Source organism: Quercus robur, chromosome 5, assembly GCF_932294415.1.
Source record: "Quercus robur chromosome 5, dhQueRobu3.1, whole genome shotgun sequence".
NCBI classification, from domain to species: domain Eukaryota; kingdom Viridiplantae; phylum Streptophyta; class Magnoliopsida; order Fagales; family Fagaceae; genus Quercus; species Quercus robur.
The window spans coordinates 50227521-50244708 of record NC_065538.1 but is presented as its reverse complement, the minus strand read 5'-3'; the positions used below and the strand labels follow the sequence as shown (position 1 = coordinate 50244708).

Sequence of the window (17188 nt, the reverse complement as noted above, 5' to 3'; positions counted from 1 at the left end):
GGTCAAACTTTATTCCTAATATAGTTAGGTATCAATTAGGAGTTATTTTAGAATATATTTTATTGTCTGTCAAGTTTTAAGGAGCCCTTAAATAGTCATCTAAGTCTGTAAACGTTTTTTAGACATTATTGATAAAACTTGTGAGGTTTATTCTCTTTGGTTCTTTGAAGAACTACTTGAACTTATCGGGAATTCCCGTGGCGTTTATCTCGACTTATCAAACGGAGTTTCCACCACTGTTTGTGGCGTCTTTCTTATACCGAGATTCTTGTTTGTCATAAACAACAGGTCGAGGTCTCCCATTTGAATCTATCCATAAAACGATCTTGGGTTCTCTTTCGTTGTTGGGTCTCATTATTCTTGACGGGGTTCACATCATTTGGTATCAGAGCAAGGTTTCTAGTTCAGGTTTGCCTATCCTTTAACATATTTATCTCTTCTTAGCCGAATTTCCTTTACCCTATCTGTTCAATCTTTGTTTGTCTTGTTGATGTCTAAACTATTGGTCTGGTCTCTCATCTCTTAGTTATTTTGAAATCATATTTCATTATTCTCAAAAGCTAGTTGCTGATAATAAAAAAAAATAAAAATAAAAATTCACTATTCTGTGCTTCCAAAATTCCAAAACTGCCATATTCCTTCTAATTCTAATCTGAAAATTTCCATATTCCTTACGTTCAAATCTGAGATTCCTTGATTAGTTCTTGGTGAATTGTTGCTGGAAATTTTGAGTTGTTTGTTTAGTTTCAAAAGAACTGAAAGAGAATTATCGAGTGGAAAAAGGCAAGAGTGGTGAGAACATCAGAGGGTAAAAGCCATATTATTTTGAGTGAAACACGAGTGGAGAGTGATCCACATTCTTGAGTGTAAACATGTAAGAGAGTGATTCGTGAGGTTCCTTTTTTTTTTTTTTTCTTTTCTTTCTTCTAACCTTTGTTTTGTAGCAATCATGTCTCGCGATAGTGGTAAGAGCATTGCCGAAGATGATTCAAAATTGGCTGATCCGAAAGTGTTTTTGGAGGCCATGATGAGTAAGATGAGGTGTGTGATGAAGATGGAGATGACACAGGTTCACGAACGGATAGATCAGATGGAGAATAGACATGAGGAGCAACCACAAAATGGTCGTAATTTGCATAGAAGGGAAAGAGTTCCACCGAGGGAGGAGGATGAAGGGCGTTATGGGTCTGGTTTTGATGAAGAAGAAGATCGGGATTCCATTGTTAGCAATAGAAGACCTAGAGGAAGATTTAGAGAAGCTAGGAATCGCGAAGATAACAACTTGGGTGGTATTAAGATGAAGATTCCGTCCTTTCAAGGTAGGTCTGATCCTAAGGCATATCTTGAGTGGGAGAAGAAGATGGAGTTCGTGTTTGATTGCCACAATTACTCCGAGACAAAGAAGGTAAAATTAGCCGTGATTGAATTTTCTGAATATGCTATTACTTGGTGGGATCAGCTTGTGATAAACAGAATGCGGAATAGAGAACGCCCAATAGACACATGGGAGGAGATGAAAGTAGTGATGAGAAAGCGGTTCGTTCCAAGTTACTACTACTGAGAGTTGTACAAAAAGCTTCAAGGTCTTAGACAAGGAAGTCGAAGCATAGAGGATTACTACAAGGAGATGGAGATTGCTATGATCCGCGCTAATGTAGAGGAGGATCGGGAGGCTACAATGGCTAGATTTTTGCTTGGCTTAAACTGGGAGATCCATGATAAGGTAGAGATGCAGCATTATGTGGAATTGGAAGATATGGTGCATATGGCTATCAAAGTGGAACAAAAAATCAAGAAAGGGAATGGGACACGTGCAAGCCATAACTCTAGTTCTACCTCTTGGAAATCGAGTCATGCTAAGCCACTGGATAAGTCACAAACGCCCAAACCCGAGCCCAAGTCCGCGACCACCAGCCACGTTCCTCAAGGTAAAACTGAAGCCTCTACCTCTAGGAATCGTGATATTAAATGTTTTAGATGTCAAGGTATGGGCCACATAGCAAGTCAATGTCCAAACAAGCAAGTCATGGTGTTGCAAGCCAATGGTGAAATTGTGACCGATGATGAAGATTCCGACGCCGACGACATGCCGCCATTAGAGGATGTTTCCGAGGAGGAGTATTTAGCCCCTGGTACATTGACATTGGTGGCGAGGAGAGCATTGAGCTTGCAAGCAAAAGGAGTTGATGAAATACAGCGGGAGAACATCTTTCACACTAGGTGCTACGTTAAAGACAAGGTATGTAGTGTGATTATTGATGGTGGTAGTTGTACTAATGTTGCAAGCACAATTATGCTGGAGAAATTGGGATTGCCCATGGTAAAGCACCCTAGACCGTACAAGTTGCAATGGCTAAATGATAGTGGTGAGATCAGGGTGAAAAAGCAAGTGTTAGTTGCATTTCGAATCAGTAAATACGAAGATGAAGTGATGTGTGATGTAGTATCGATGCAAGCGTGACACTTATTGCTAGGGCGTCCATGGCAGTTTGATAGGCAAGTGAAGCATGATGGCTTTACGAACAAGTACTCTTTTGTACTTAATCAACGATCAATCACTCTTGTACCATTGACACCGCAGCAAGTATACGAGGATCAAGTAAGATTACAAAAAGAGAGTGATCAAAAGAAAGAGAGTGAGCAAAAGAAAAAGAGTGAAAATCAGAGAGAGGCTGAGAAAAATGAGGGAGAAAAAGAAAATCAAAGTTCGGCCCTTGAGAGAAAATTAGAGAGAAAACAAAAGAATTTCTATGCAAAAGTGAGCGAGATCAAGCGAGCAATGTTTTCAAATAAGCCGATGATTGTACTTTTGTACAAAGAGGTACTTTTAAACACTAACGAACTTGACCTTGCTTTGCCTAGTTCTATTGTTTCTCTTTTGCAGGAGTACGAGGATGTCTTCCTCGAGGAAACACCATATGGGTTACCTCCAAGCCGAGGGATTGAACATCAAATTGATTTTGTTCCCGGTGCAACCATTCCAAACCGACCAACTTATAGGAGCAATCCCGAGGAGACAAAGGAGCTTCAACGGCAGGTAAGTGAATTGTTGGAGAAAGGGCACGTGAGGGAGAGCATGAGCCCATGTGCAGTTCCGGTCTTACTTGTACCTAAGAAGGATGGGACGTGGAGAATGTGCGTTGATTGCCGAGCCATCAACAACATAACGGTAAAGTATCGTCATCCTATCCCACACTTAGATGATATGCTAGATGAGCTGCATGGTTCTTGCATATTTTCTGAGATTGATTTAAAAAGTGGTTGTCATCAAATTTGGATAAAAGAAGGAGATGAATGGAAAACCGCCTTTAAAACAAAATATGGTTTGTATGAATGGTTAGTTATGCCTTTTGGTTTGACTAATGCTCCGAGCACCTTTATGAGACTTATGAACCATGTTTTGCATGCATTTATAGGCAGATTTGTTGTTGTCTATTTTGATGATATACTCATTTATAGCAAAAACATAGACAATCATGTAGTACATTTGAAATCTGTTTTAGATGTGCTAAGGAAAGAAAGGTTGTTTGCTAATTTAAAAAAGTGCACTTTTTTCACCAATAAGTTTGTATTTTTGGGATTTGTTGTTAGTGCACAAGGTATACAAGTTGATGAAGAAAAGGTACGTGCAATCCAAGATTGGCCGAGCCCCACAAGTGTAGGTAATGTTCGTAGTTTTCATGGACTTGCTAGTTTCTACCGGCGGTTCGTGAAGGACTTCAATAGCTTAGCCGCACCGCTTACCGAAGTGATCAAGAAGAACGTTGGATTTTGGTGGGGAGAAGAACAAGAGAAGGCATTTCAATTAATCAAAGAGAAGCTGACTAACGCACCTTTGTTGTTTTTGCCCAACTTTTCTAAAACGTTTGAAATTGAATGTGATGCTTTAGGTATTGGTATAGGAGCCGTTCTTATGCAAGAAGGACGACCAATTGCTTACTTCAGTGAGAAACTCAACGGGGCAACCTTAAACTACCCAACTTATGACAAGGAGTTGTATGCATTGGTTCAGGCTTTAGAGACGTGGCAGTACTACCTATGGCCTAAGGAGTTCGTGATTCACACCGATCATGAGTCCTTGAAACACTTGAAGGGCCAACACAAGCTAAACAAAAGGCATGCGCGATGGGTGGAGTTCATAAAGACGTTTCCATACGTCATTCGGTACAAGCAAGGTAAGGAGAATATAGTCGCCAATGCACTTTCTCGCAGGTATGCCTTACTCTCCACACTTGATGCAAAATTGCTTGGTTTTCAACACATTAAAGAATTATATGCTGAAAACCATGAATTTTGTGAGGGATATCGAGCTTGTGAGAAAATTACCTCTGGTAAGTTCTTTAATCTTGATGGATTCCTATTTCGAGAAAATAAGCTATGCGTGCCTAATTGTTCTATGAGGGAGTTATTAGTGCAGGAATCACATGGTGGGGGATTAATTGGACATTTTGGAGTTGCAAAGACTTTAGCTATTTTGCAGGAGCACTTCTGTTGGCCTCACATGAAACAAGATGTCGAACGGATTTGTGGTAGATGTGTCACATGTAGGCAAGCTAAATCCAAAGTGCAGCCCAACGGTTTGTATACTCCTTTATCAATTCCTAGTGAGCCTTGGATTGATATTTCAATGGATTTTGTGTTAGGATTGCCTAGGACTAAACGTGGAAGAGATTCAATTTTTGCGGTCGTGGATAGATTTTCTAAAATGGCACATTTTATTCCATGTCACAAAACGGATGACGCTTCACATGTTACTGATTTGTTCTTTAGAGAGATTGTGAGATTACATGGCATGCCTAGGACAATTGTTTCGGATAGAGATGCTAAGTTCTTGAGCTATTTTTGGAAGACTTTGTGGTGTAAGCTAGGTACTAAGCTATTGTTTTCCACTACTTGTCATCTACAAACTGATGGTCAAACTGAAATAGTAAATAGGACTTTGTCTACTCTATTGAGGGCAATCATTAGAAAGAACATCAAAACATGGGAAGAATGTTTACCACATGTTGAGTTTGCATATAATAGAGCTGTTCATTCTGCTACCAAATTTTCGCCATTTGAAATTGTGTATGGGTTTAATCCTTTAACTCCATTAGATTTATCTCCTTTACCTTTGACAGAGCACGTTAATTTAGATGGCAAACAGAAAGCTGACTTTGTGAAGCAGATTCATGAGAAAGCAAGACTCAACATTGAGTGAAGAATGGAGCAATATGCCACACAAGCCAACAAGGGACATCGCAAACTGGTTTTTGAACCCGAAGATTGGGTTTGGCTGCATATGAGAAAAGAAAGATTCCCGACGCAAAGATATTCCAAATTGCTCCCAAGAGGAGATGGTCCCTTCCAAGTCCTCAAGCGTATCAATGACAATACTTACAAGCTAGATTTACCTGGTAAGTACGATGTAAGTGCCACTTTTAATGTTACTGATTTGAGTCCTTTTGATGTAGGTGATGATTTGAGGACAAATCCTTTTCAAGAGGAGGGGAATAATGGAGATCAAGGCTAAGAATTGGCATGAAATATTTTGGGTCTATGTAAAAAACATTATTCTAGGTTTAGGTGTTTTATTTCCTTGTTTTTAGGTGCATTTAATGTTTTTTAGGTCAAACTTTATTCCTAATATGGTTAGGTATCAATTAGGAGTTATTTTAGAATATATTTTCTTGTCTGTCAAGTTTTAAGAAGCCCTTAAATAGTCATCTAAGTCTATAAACGTTTTTCAGACATTATTGATAAAACTTGTGAGGTTTATTCTCTTTGGTTCTTTGAAGAACTACTCGAACTTATCAGGAATTCCTATGGCGTTCATCTCGACTTATCAAATGGAGTTTCCACCACCGTTTGTGGCATCTTCCTTATACCGAGGTTCTTGTTTGTCATAAACAACAGGTCGAGGTCTCCCATTTGAATTTGTCCATAGAACGATCTTGGGTTCCCTTTCGTTGTTGGGTCTCGTTATTCTTGACGGGGTTCACATCACTTCCTACACAAACTATCATATTCAAATTATTTTAAGTTTATTTTATACTAAAATAATCATTTTATATTGGGCTGTTTGGTAAAATTTCCATGAGAGATTAAGTTGGTTGGGGGTAGATTGATTTGTTCACCCTTTCCCTCTGACCTTTCTAAAAGATTGGAAAGAGTTTCATCCTTATGAAAATCTTTGTGTCGTTTTCACCTGCTTCAGTTAATTCTATATGCCAATAAGTGATGAGTGTTGCGCATGAATGCTGATGCATAAGTTGTGATTACTAATTATGGTTTCTGCTTTGCCAATTTTGTTGTAAGGTTATCTCATTTTGCTGTTCTATAGGTTCAAGTATTAGAAAATTTATTTAGTTCAGTAGTTTCACAGCATAATAATTTTATGGTTCTCCTTCCAAACTTATGATTAGGCCAGTAAGTTGTTTTGCACAAAGTTCTATATGGGTTTAGCCAAGAAAGAAAAAACAAGGATTCTTCTAGAATCTTTTCCTTGTAGTAGTTCACATAATGTCTGTGTCGTTGGAAATTCTAAGGAATTTGGTACAATTTTGTTGGTAACACTAATCCTGACATCTTTTAACATCCAAAACTCAACAAGTTTTGGCTTGAAAATCTTACCTAACCCCAAAAAATAAACAAATAATAAAGTCAAAGTTTCAGGTAATAAATGACATCTTTTCTCAAGTGCCCTTCCTCTATAGTATAGAGTTTGTGTGTTCAATTTGCAAGTGTTCTTTTTCCCCGGCAAATTACACACACACAAGTAAATCACTATTGAAAGCCCTTCAATTTTTCCCCTTTCTATAACATCTAACTGTTAATTTGTAATATATGTTTTCGCTATATAGTTATATTTATCAATTAAATTTTTGTGAATGCTTTGCTTTTAGTTTATTCCCCAAGCATGGAGATTGCTTTCTATGCAAGATTGAGACGAAGATTAATTTTATCTGAAACAAGAAATAGAAGGGGTACGATATTAACATTTACTTTTTATATTAAAATACACAACATTATATATATCATTTCTTTTATCAGGTATAGAATTCAATTAAAGGTTCAAGATAGCTTAGGAATGGCCACATTCATTTTATTTGATTTAGAAGCAGAAAAATTACTCAACATATCAGCCAAAGACCTTTTGAATAAATCTTTAGAGGTGAGAATGTCGAAGATAAAATTAGTATTTAATATTTACTAAACTTTACTTGAGTGTATAATTAGAAAAATGTTACTTTTGTTAGTTGCCCGATGAAGTCATCCTTCCTGTGCAAATAGAAAATTTGAAAGGAAAACAATTTGTTTTCCAAATACAACTAAATGACAATAATCTCAACTATGGATGGGAATTCTACACTGTCAAGAAACTTTTTAAGTCTCTTGAAGAAACTAACAAAGCAATTCAACTTGATAGATTGACAGAAGTAAGTATTCTTTAATTTAGAAAAATTACAAATATGATATTTAAGATGTATATGTTGTAATACATTCCTCAACCTATTCTATTGCCAGGTTTATCAATTGAAGAAGATGGTGATTGTACAAAATTTCAAAAACTTGATGTTCAAACTAATGTGCAACTCACACCAACATCTGTACTCAAGGAAAACAAAAGGGCATATTTAGGGACTACTACAAAGCAACAAAGGAAGAAGATACAAAAAACATTTTAAAGTTGTCTTTCAATCTCTAAGATTTTCTATGCACAATTTGGTTTTAATGAATTTGTGATTTTGATACTAAAGACGTATTGGAACAAAGGAAATTTTTTTTGCTTTTATACACAATTTGGTTTTAAAGAATTTGTGATTTTGATACTAAAGACGTATTGGAACGAAGGGAATTTTTTGCTTTTATGCACAATTTGGTTTTAAATTGAAACATAGAGGAATTAAACTCTTATATTTAGTTATTTGAGGATTTTTTTTTAGTATAGCGTTAACTGTTTGTCTATATACATCTAATTTCTAAATATTGTAGTGTTCTCTTTACATTTAAAAAACTCATGAGACTCAATTTGAATTGCAACTTATTATGTTTAAATAATTTATTTTGAATTTTAAGTAATTAATATTTGCATTGGTATGTTGTTGAGATTCAATAGTTGTGTCTTTAAAATCAAGAGGAACTGAAAAACAATATCTAAACTTCAACGTTTTTTAAATATGATGAATGCATTGAATATTTAGTGGAAGACATGAAATAAATGAAATTGAAAAATAAGAACATGCTACAGGAGAATTGATGCTAAATTCCAATAGCTAATGTCACATCATTTGAAAAAAATTGGTAGTTTTTCCGTGCATCGCACTAGTTAGCAACTAGTTATTATTATTATTATTATTACAACATGATAGTTGAGGTGGGGGAATCTGAACTTTGAATCTCTCCTTTAAAAACATTATGAGATGCCAGTTGAAATACAAAACTAGTTTCATTGAATTTTAATTGTCTTTAGAAAAGAAAATAACTTTTATGTTTCATTAGTCAACATAATCTTGTGTTTGAATTTAATTTGGGAACATATTGTACTACACTTAAGTTTTTTCCAAACACTAGGGAATAGTAGTGTATTTTGGTTTTTTTTTTTTTTTTTAACTTATTACTATTAATTTGGTCAGTCTCAATCTTAAAATTATAGCTTTGCCCTAGCTACAACTTTGAAATAAAAGTCTTTGGTGGCACCAATAGGTGGCTTGAACTACAAGTCATTTTGGTGACACCATTTGATACAAGTCTTATATTCTAAAATTACATGATTATTGACCAAATATGTCTCATTTAAGCTCTCATCATCTTTTTTTCCTCCCAAATTTCATTCCGAATCTAAATTCAAATTTAATCTATAGAATAAATCTTTTAGTATCAATCGCTCAACCCATTTAGAAAAGACAATATGAATTTATTATCTCATCAACTTATCTCCTTCCCAGATAACAACTTAATTTCAGATTCCGAATTTGGGAAGTCAATTATAATCACTTAGTGCTTTCTCAATCAAAGAGTCGTGGCTTCTTTGGGAGGATTATGAAAAAACAGTTTTGGAAGCATGGCGGACTGCAGGAGGGGCTAACACAGGATTGAACAGAGCTAAGGATAAAATAAATAAGTGTGGGGAGGAATTGTTTGCTTGGGGGTCCACCAAAACCCAACCCGAGACGGAGGAAATTAAAAAACTACAAAAGAAGATTGAGGATCTTAGCATGGAGGATGCAACAGATGGGAATAGTGCAAGCATGTTGGAAGCCAGTAAAAAACTTGACGATCTGCTGCTTATGCAGGAGATTTATTGGGCTCAAAGGTCACGGATTTCGTGGTTGAAACATGGAGATAAAAACACCAAATATTTCCATTCCAAATCTTCACAACGGCGAAGGAGGAATATGATTCAGGGTGTTAAAGACCAACATAATAATTGGGTGGAAGAGATAGAGGACATTGTTGGTATGGCGACTGAGTACTTTGAGAATATGTTCAAATCTGGTGCATGTGACAGATTGGATGAATGCCTTGATATAGTGCAACACAAGATGACGGCAGATATGCAGGAGGTATTATCTAAGGAATATAGTGCTAATGAAATCAAAGCAGTGCTATTCCAAATGGGACCAACAAAGGCTCTTGGACCCGATGGTATGAATGCTCTTTTTTACCAAAAATTTTGGCATATTGTTAGTGATGATGTTGTTGCTGCTGTCTTAGATTTTTTGGAATCTGGAAATATGAATTCTGATATAAATTATACTCATATTGTACTCATTCCAAAAGTTAAGTCGCCTGAAAAAATGTCAAATTATAGACCTATTAGCCTATGTAATGTCATTTATAAAATTATTTCTAAAGTCATGGCTAACATGTTAAAACAGATACTCCCTCAACTAATCTCTCATACCCAAAGTGCCTTTGTTTCGGGACGACTCATCACGGACAATGTGCTTATGGCCTATGAGACACTCCACTCTATGCATTGCAGGAAAACAGGGAAGAAAGGCATGCTAGCATTGACGCTGGATATCAGTAAGGCTTATGACAAGGTGGAGTGGGATTTCCTCAAAAAAATGATGGCCAAGTTGGGGTTCCCGAATGTATGGATTGAACGGATTATGACGTGTGTTTCCACCCCTTCCTTTTCTGTCCGTATCAATGGCAAGGCGTTCGGTAATATTAAACCAACACGAGGTATTCGTCAAGGAGATCCCTTATCTCCCTACTTGTTCCTCCTATGTGCCAAGGGGTTTACTGCTTTGTTGACCAAAAAGGAGGCTGAAGGCAAACTTCATGGGGTATCTATTGGAAGGAGTGCACCAACAATTTCTCATCTCTTGTTTGCTGATGACTCTTTGCTTTTTTGCTGGGCAACAATGGAGGAAGTGAGGTGTATTACAGATACCTTACAGTTATATGCAGCATCATCCGGGCAATGCATCAACTTTGAGAAGTCCTCAGTCTATTTTAGCAGCAACACACAAGGGATAGAAAGAGAAGCAATCAAAAATGAATTGGGGGTGAAGGAGGTTGACCGTTTTGAACCTTATTTGGGGTTGCCTACATTGGTGGGGCGTGCAAAATATAGAACTTTCTCCTTTTTGAAGGATAGAGTTTGGAAGAAGATTCAAGGGTGGAAAGGGAAATTATTATCTAGAGCAAGTAAGGAAGTATTGATCAAGGCGGTTGCCCAATCAATCCCAACTTATACAATGGGAGTGTTCCAATTACCAGCCAAGCTTTGTAATGAACTAAATGCAATGTGTGCAAAGTTTTGGTGGGGCCAAATAGGGAATGAGAAAAAAATCCATTGGAAGAGTTGGAATGTGTTGTCTCAACCTAAGAAGGAAGGGGGTTTGGGGTTTAGAGATTTGAGGAATTTCAACTTGGCAATGCTAGCAAAGCAAGGGTGGAGGATGCTACATGAACAAGACTCCCTTTTGTATAGATGTTTTAAGGCACGATACTTTCCACGTTGCAATTTTCTAGAAGCCTCGGACGTCCCAAATAGCTCTTTTGTGTGGAAAAGTTTAATGGCGGCTCAACCCATACTTAAAAAAGGGTGTTGTTGGCAGGTGGGGGATGGCTCTACAATACGGGTCACTAAGGACAAGTGGATATTCGATCATTCAACTAATATGGTGATCCATCCACCATTGGAGGAGGAATGGGAGTGGAGGGTGTCGGAGATTATAGATTGGAGGTTCAAGAAGTGGGATCGGGAATTAATTGAGGCCAAATTCCATAGGGAGGACGCTGAGGCAATCCTTCGCTTACCACTAAGTCGAAGACATGCCTCTGACCTGCTCATATGGTTACACACGAAGAATGGGGAGTATTCTGTGAGATCGGGCTACCATGTTGCTAGAGAACTTTCAAGGCAGGGGAGTAACAAGGGGGAGAGTTCAAGGGCAGATTCTGGTGGGCTGGTCTGGCGGCATCTGTGGAAATTGCACTTACCAAACAAAATCAAGGTCTTTGGATGGAGAGCGTGTCAAAATGCTCTGCCTACCCGAGAGAATTTGGTTAGATGTAAGGTAGTGGAGGATGGACGCTGTCAGATATGCGGTTTGGAAATCGAATCAGTGGCTCATGTTCTCTGGCAGTGCGGGGTGGCGCAAGATATTTGGGCGGGGAGTATAAGGAAGTTGCAGAAAAGCATTACCGGACAACCTGAGTTTATGTAGATGGTTGAAGGTTTGACGCAAAAATTGAATGAGGAGGAGCAGGAGCTATTCTGGGTGCTTTGTTGGACAATTTGGAATTAACGGAACCGGGTTATGCATGGAGGAAAAATACAAAACCCAGCAACAATTATTCAGCGAGCGAGAGACGTTTTGGACGAGTTGAAAGATTCACAAACTCAGCTTTCTGCCTCTGTGTGTACTGATTCTGTCCAGAAGTGGAGACCACCCATGGGGTTGGCTTTCAAGCTTACCTTCGATGCCGCAATATTTGCGAACTCGAACTCGTCAGGTGCTGGGGTTATTATTCGGAACAGCTTGGGAGTGGTGATGGCTGGATTGTCTGCTTGTGGTCCGTCCGTGGCGAGCAGCGAAGAAGCTGAAGTGCTAGCATGTAGAAAGGCCCTTGAGTTTGCTCTTGACTTGGGGTTCCAGGACCTGGTTGTTGAGGGTGATAATATTACGGTAATGAGAACCATGGTATCCCCACGTCCTAATAGGTCTAAACTAGGACACATTTATGATGACATTTGGATGTTAGCTTCAGGTTTTAGTAGCATGTTTGTAGAGTGTGTTAAGCGGAGCGCCAACTCTGTTGCACATTGCTTGGCCCGCTATGCTAGTCAGGTTGATGAGGATATGGTATGGGTGGAAAAGTCGCCTCCTCCAGCCCTGCAAGCTTTGTATTTGGATTCCATGTCTCTGAATGAATGAAGGAATGAATACTCGCATTGGTTTCAAAAAAAAAAAAAAAAATTCAAAGATGCCATCTAAACTCAAATTTGAAATTCTTTCTTTTAAGAAAGATCTTGTCATTAATTAGCTCATAAATATGCCTTGTTCTTTATTAGTAGTTTAACTCCTAAGAGTTTTTCTTTCTTTTTTTAAATAAAAATTATAATAATATAATTCCATTCGTTTGATTTAAAATTTTCAGAATTATATTTACAAATTAATTATTCTTTTTGAAGCCTTTTAGGAATAAGATTTGAAATCCTCTGTGGGTCATATTGTAGTGATCCTCATATTTTTACAAATACTTTTCTATTACATCGTCCACTTTTTCTGAAGCATTTGAGTATTAGTTTAAATCTTTTTTTTTTTTTTTGGAAAATAAACTTTTGATAAATCATTTATATCTCTTTTGATTTGTTTATCATTTCTGAGTCTTTTTTCATGCAGACAAATTCTTTTTCCTTTTTAGGTTCTTCAAAAAGAGATGTTTCTTTTTTAGAGAGATTTTATATATAATTTCTTCCATAGTTATTAAAATAAAATTTGTATTTTTTTTTTATCTTCAATTTTTCTAAGGAAACTATCTTATTTTAGTTTTGAAATCTTTCACAAACAAGATGCTTTTTATATCTTCTATTGTTTTAGAGCACAAGAATATCATCTATATAGACTACACAAAAATCTCTTAGGTCTTTAAAGAATTTATCCATCAATCTTTGAAAACCTTGGGGAGCCATATTAAGTCCAAAAGGGTATTACATTCCGATGATAATGTAAGTGTGTTAAATGTTGTTAATGGTCTAGACTTCTCAGTTAACTGTATTTGCCAAAATCCTGACTCACAATCAAAGATGCTAAAAATCTTTAATCCTTTGGTTTGGTTGACAAAGACATCTTTTCATGGAATTAAATGTCCATCAAACTCAAATTGTTCATTAAGCCTCTTATAGTTGATTACCACACGAGTTTTTCCTCTTTTAATTTCACTATGGTTTCTTACCATAAAAGCAAGATTAGTGTGGGGACTGTTTGTTTCTTCTATTAATTTTTTTATTATCAAGAAGTTCTTTAATGTGAATATCAAACTCGTCTATATCTTGTTTGGTAAGATCATGCGTTTTGACTAAAATAAAAAATAAAAATCTTTTAATTTTAAGCCACAGAAACGAGGATTTAAATTTAAAAGTGTCCAGATATGAGAAATGAGGTTTTATCTGTAAACAGTAAAGAATCCTCAAATCTAAACCAAGTAAATCATAACATATATAGGGTCAACGTAAAGAGAACACAAGTGGAAGAAACAGCAAGAATATACCAGATACCAGGTAGTTGTTGGTCACTTGGTCCTTAAAAAAACCATTAAATCTAACTATATAACCATTAAGAAGTCTTTAGTGCCCATCAGTTAAGATCATGTCGATAAGATATGTTACATTAAACCATTTGAGAAATTACGCAAGTAATGTTACGTACGTTGCATATCGCAAGTTGAAGCATTTCACTAATGAGGACAGAGTCAACATATGAGGTCACGGTGGTGGAACATTTCACTAATGAGGACGGTGTCAACATATGGAGAAGCTTAGTCATTTCATATCTATTTATTATTATTATTATTATTATTATTATTATTATTATTATTATTTATAAATTTATAGTTGGAATGAGAGATTTGAACTTTGGATGTTTATGTTTATATAGAAAACATCACAAAGTGCTAACAATTTTTTATTTTATGAGAAACAAAGCAAATGTCAATCAATTAAGCTACAAGCCTACAAGGCTTAATTATGGCTGCTGTTAATTTTAAATGTTGAGACATATTATGGCCCAAGTGACCCAAATCAATTGTTATTCTATGTATTTGTAGAATATTGATCTTAGGTTAGTTTATGGTTCGCCTAGGGTTAGTTATGTATTTTCCAAACCTATATTGTGGCCATCAAGGGCTTTCTCATTGTGAACCCAGGCGGTAAAGGCAAACCATATAAACATTTATGTGTGCTTTATCTTTTATGATTCTGCTCATCATTCAATTATCACACGCAATCACACAACAACTTTCAAACTATCAAGATAAAGTTAATTTTTGAGTTGGCCAAAGCAACCTTATATTTTACTTTAATGTTTATTGCACACATTTGTACACAACCTTAAAAATACATGTTTTCATTTTAGCTATAATTTCAAAATTGTGAAATTAAGATTTTACCATTTAACTGAAATTATGTTCTAAAAACACTATTTTAATTGAAGTGACATACACACTTACCGACACTTACCGGTATGTAATAATCAACGCTCTATCTGTTTATTTTTTTATAGTACATGATTGGGCCAAAGCAATATTAAAACTGCACAATGCCATTCAAGAGGGTCATATTTGATTGGTTTTAAAATACATATATGTACGACAAGTGGTATTTAAAGAAAATTGGCTCACCTATTACATTAATAAATGTGACAAAGGGTTGAACATTTACCAAGTTTGTGAAAAAACATAGACCGCTTCACTGATTCATCACTATAAATAGACATTTCCATTTGCTATGTTTCTCATCCCTCACTGAAGCAAGGATGGAATACCATAAGATAGAGATAACCTCCTCAAATATAATGCAAGGTGTTTCTTTTCTTGCAACTGTGGCCCTTTTGGCCTTGGCATCCTCCTTTGCTTCTGCCTATGACCCTAGTCCTCTGCAAGACTTCTGTGTCGCAATTAACGATGTCAAATCTGCTGGTATGTAATGTACACACTCTCATTATTAATATTATCATAAAGTTCTTTTGAAATCATTATAGGTTCTACCCATTAATGAAACTAACTTGCAACTTCATGCATATGTATTACTAATATATTTAAAAGATATACATTAAGATGTATAGTATAATTCTTACATATATAATTTAAATGTTATTGATAGTCATTCTTTCATATATATATATATATATATATATATATATTTAACTCTTTAAAAAGTCTTGTAAGAATATTATTAGATAGTAAATGTACGTAAATTATCCATTTTTTTATTAAAAAAAATTAAAATTTTTGTATGTTCATTAATTCTAGACTCTTTAGTTTTTGTACGCAATAACTCACTTGGATGGATATTTATGATGTAGTCCCACATTTGACTCCAAAGTTAAGAAATAAAATTCTTTCTAAAAATAAATAATTTAGGACACATGACGCAAAATTAAACTTTAATTGTAGAATTTAATTAAATTTTCCCTAAACTTTACCTATTAATATATATATATATATATATATATATATATATATATAGATTAAGATATATATATATATATATAGATTATGCTCGACCATTACAACATCTACATTAGATTTTAATTATTTATTTTTTTCTCCTAAATGACATGTTAGTGTTACTATCCATTGTTACAATAACAAACTTTTCTTTGTGTAGTGTTTGTGAACGGAAAATTTTGCAAGGATCCTACAATGGTCGTAGCGAATGATTTTTTCTTCTCTGGAGTTAGTAAACCTGCAGACACTGCAAACAAAGCAAACAAAGTCGGATCAAATGTCACTCTTGTAAATGTCGATATATTAGCAGGTCTCAATACTCTAGGCATATCTTTGGCTCGCATTGACTTTGAAGCATACGGCTTAAATCCTCCTCACATTCACCCTCGTGGCACTGAACTTTTGGTAGTCATGGAGGGCACTCTCTTAGTTGGATTTGTCACATCCAACCCAAACAAACTTTTTACCAAAGTTCTAGACAAGGGAGACGTCTTTGTATTCCCAATTGGACTCATTCACTTCCAATTCAACATAGGGAAGACCAATGCTGTTGCCTTTGCTAGTCTTAACAGCCAAAATCCTGGGTTGATCACTATAGCAAATGCGGTCTTTGGATCTAAACCTCCCATCAATCCTGATGTTCTCATCAAGGCCTTCCAACTAGACAAGGGTGTAGTTGAATATCTTGAAAAAGAATTCATGTCAAACTAGAACTCTAAAAAATATATGTAATAGGGACGGTGAACCATTATATGGTTTGAATAAAGTTTGTCCTGATTTCCCTTTTGTAATGTCAGAGAAATAGTATTATCAAATAAAATGGTTTTTTATGATGGCTTTTTTGTGTCATGGTATCATAGCAAGACAGTGCTAGTGTAATAAGAATAGACAGGATTTTGGTAATGGTAAAGCTTTTCATATTGCCGCATGTTAATTGGCAACCAAAATAGTTGATACAAAATTGTTATATAAAAGATGAATTTACACATGTTAAGGCAGTTGCAGAACCTAGATTTTGATTCAGGGAGCAAGATTAAGATAAATTATTTAATGCAAAACTAATTCCAAAAACAAATTAATTAAAATTAGAAATACAATTTAATTATTAAAAAAATATTTGATTAAATTAGAAATTATAATGTAAATATAAGTTATATTTTTTGTTATCCATACTTGGCTCAATTAATTTTTTAAAACTAGCATTAAATTTATTATAATCATTATTACACTTAAACTACTTCATAGTTTAAGCCAAGGAAGACGATTTCGTACCGTACCAGCCGGTATTTTCCATTTCGATAGGTCGGCCGGTACAGAAACATAGTGATTTCGTTCCGGATTAAATACCGGTCATACCGGGATCATTTCGGCCATACCGGGGTAAATATCGGATTCCGGCCGGTTAATGGATACCAGCAGGTACTGAACTTGACCCAAAAATGCCATATGATCTACTGGTTTTCTCCTCTTCATGCCGGATGGGCTTTCTCCAGCTCTTTGCCCTTTACGCCATTGATTT

General features: G+C 35.8%; 2 protein-coding genes and 1 pseudogene across 2 annotated transcripts; all 3 read left to right on the top strand.

Moving 5' to 3' along the window:
• The first annotated feature begins 949 nt into the window (after nucleotides 1-949).
• Nucleotides 950-5512, top strand: LOC126728322 (uncharacterized; annotated as a pseudogene).
• Nucleotides 5513-11759: 6247 nt separating this feature from the next.
• LOC126728321 (uncharacterized) lies at nucleotides 11760-12377 on the top strand. The gene has a single exon (XM_050434168.1). It carries the CDS (start codon nucleotides 11760-11762, stop codon nucleotides 12375-12377), a length of 618 nt encoding a protein of 205 aa, XP_050290125.1.
• Nucleotides 12378-14946: 2569 nt separating this feature from the next.
• On the top strand, nucleotides 14947-16502 carry LOC126726242 (germin-like protein subfamily 1 member 13). Its single transcript, XM_050431464.1, has 2 exons — nucleotides 14947-15138; nucleotides 15830-16502. The coding sequence occupies exons 1-2, from the start codon at nucleotides 14976-14978 to the stop codon at nucleotides 16378-16380; spliced, it is 714 nt and encodes a 237-aa protein (XP_050287421.1). The 5' UTR covers nucleotides 14947-14975; the 3' UTR covers nucleotides 16381-16502.
• The last annotated feature ends 686 nt before the right edge of the window (nucleotides 16503-17188 follow it).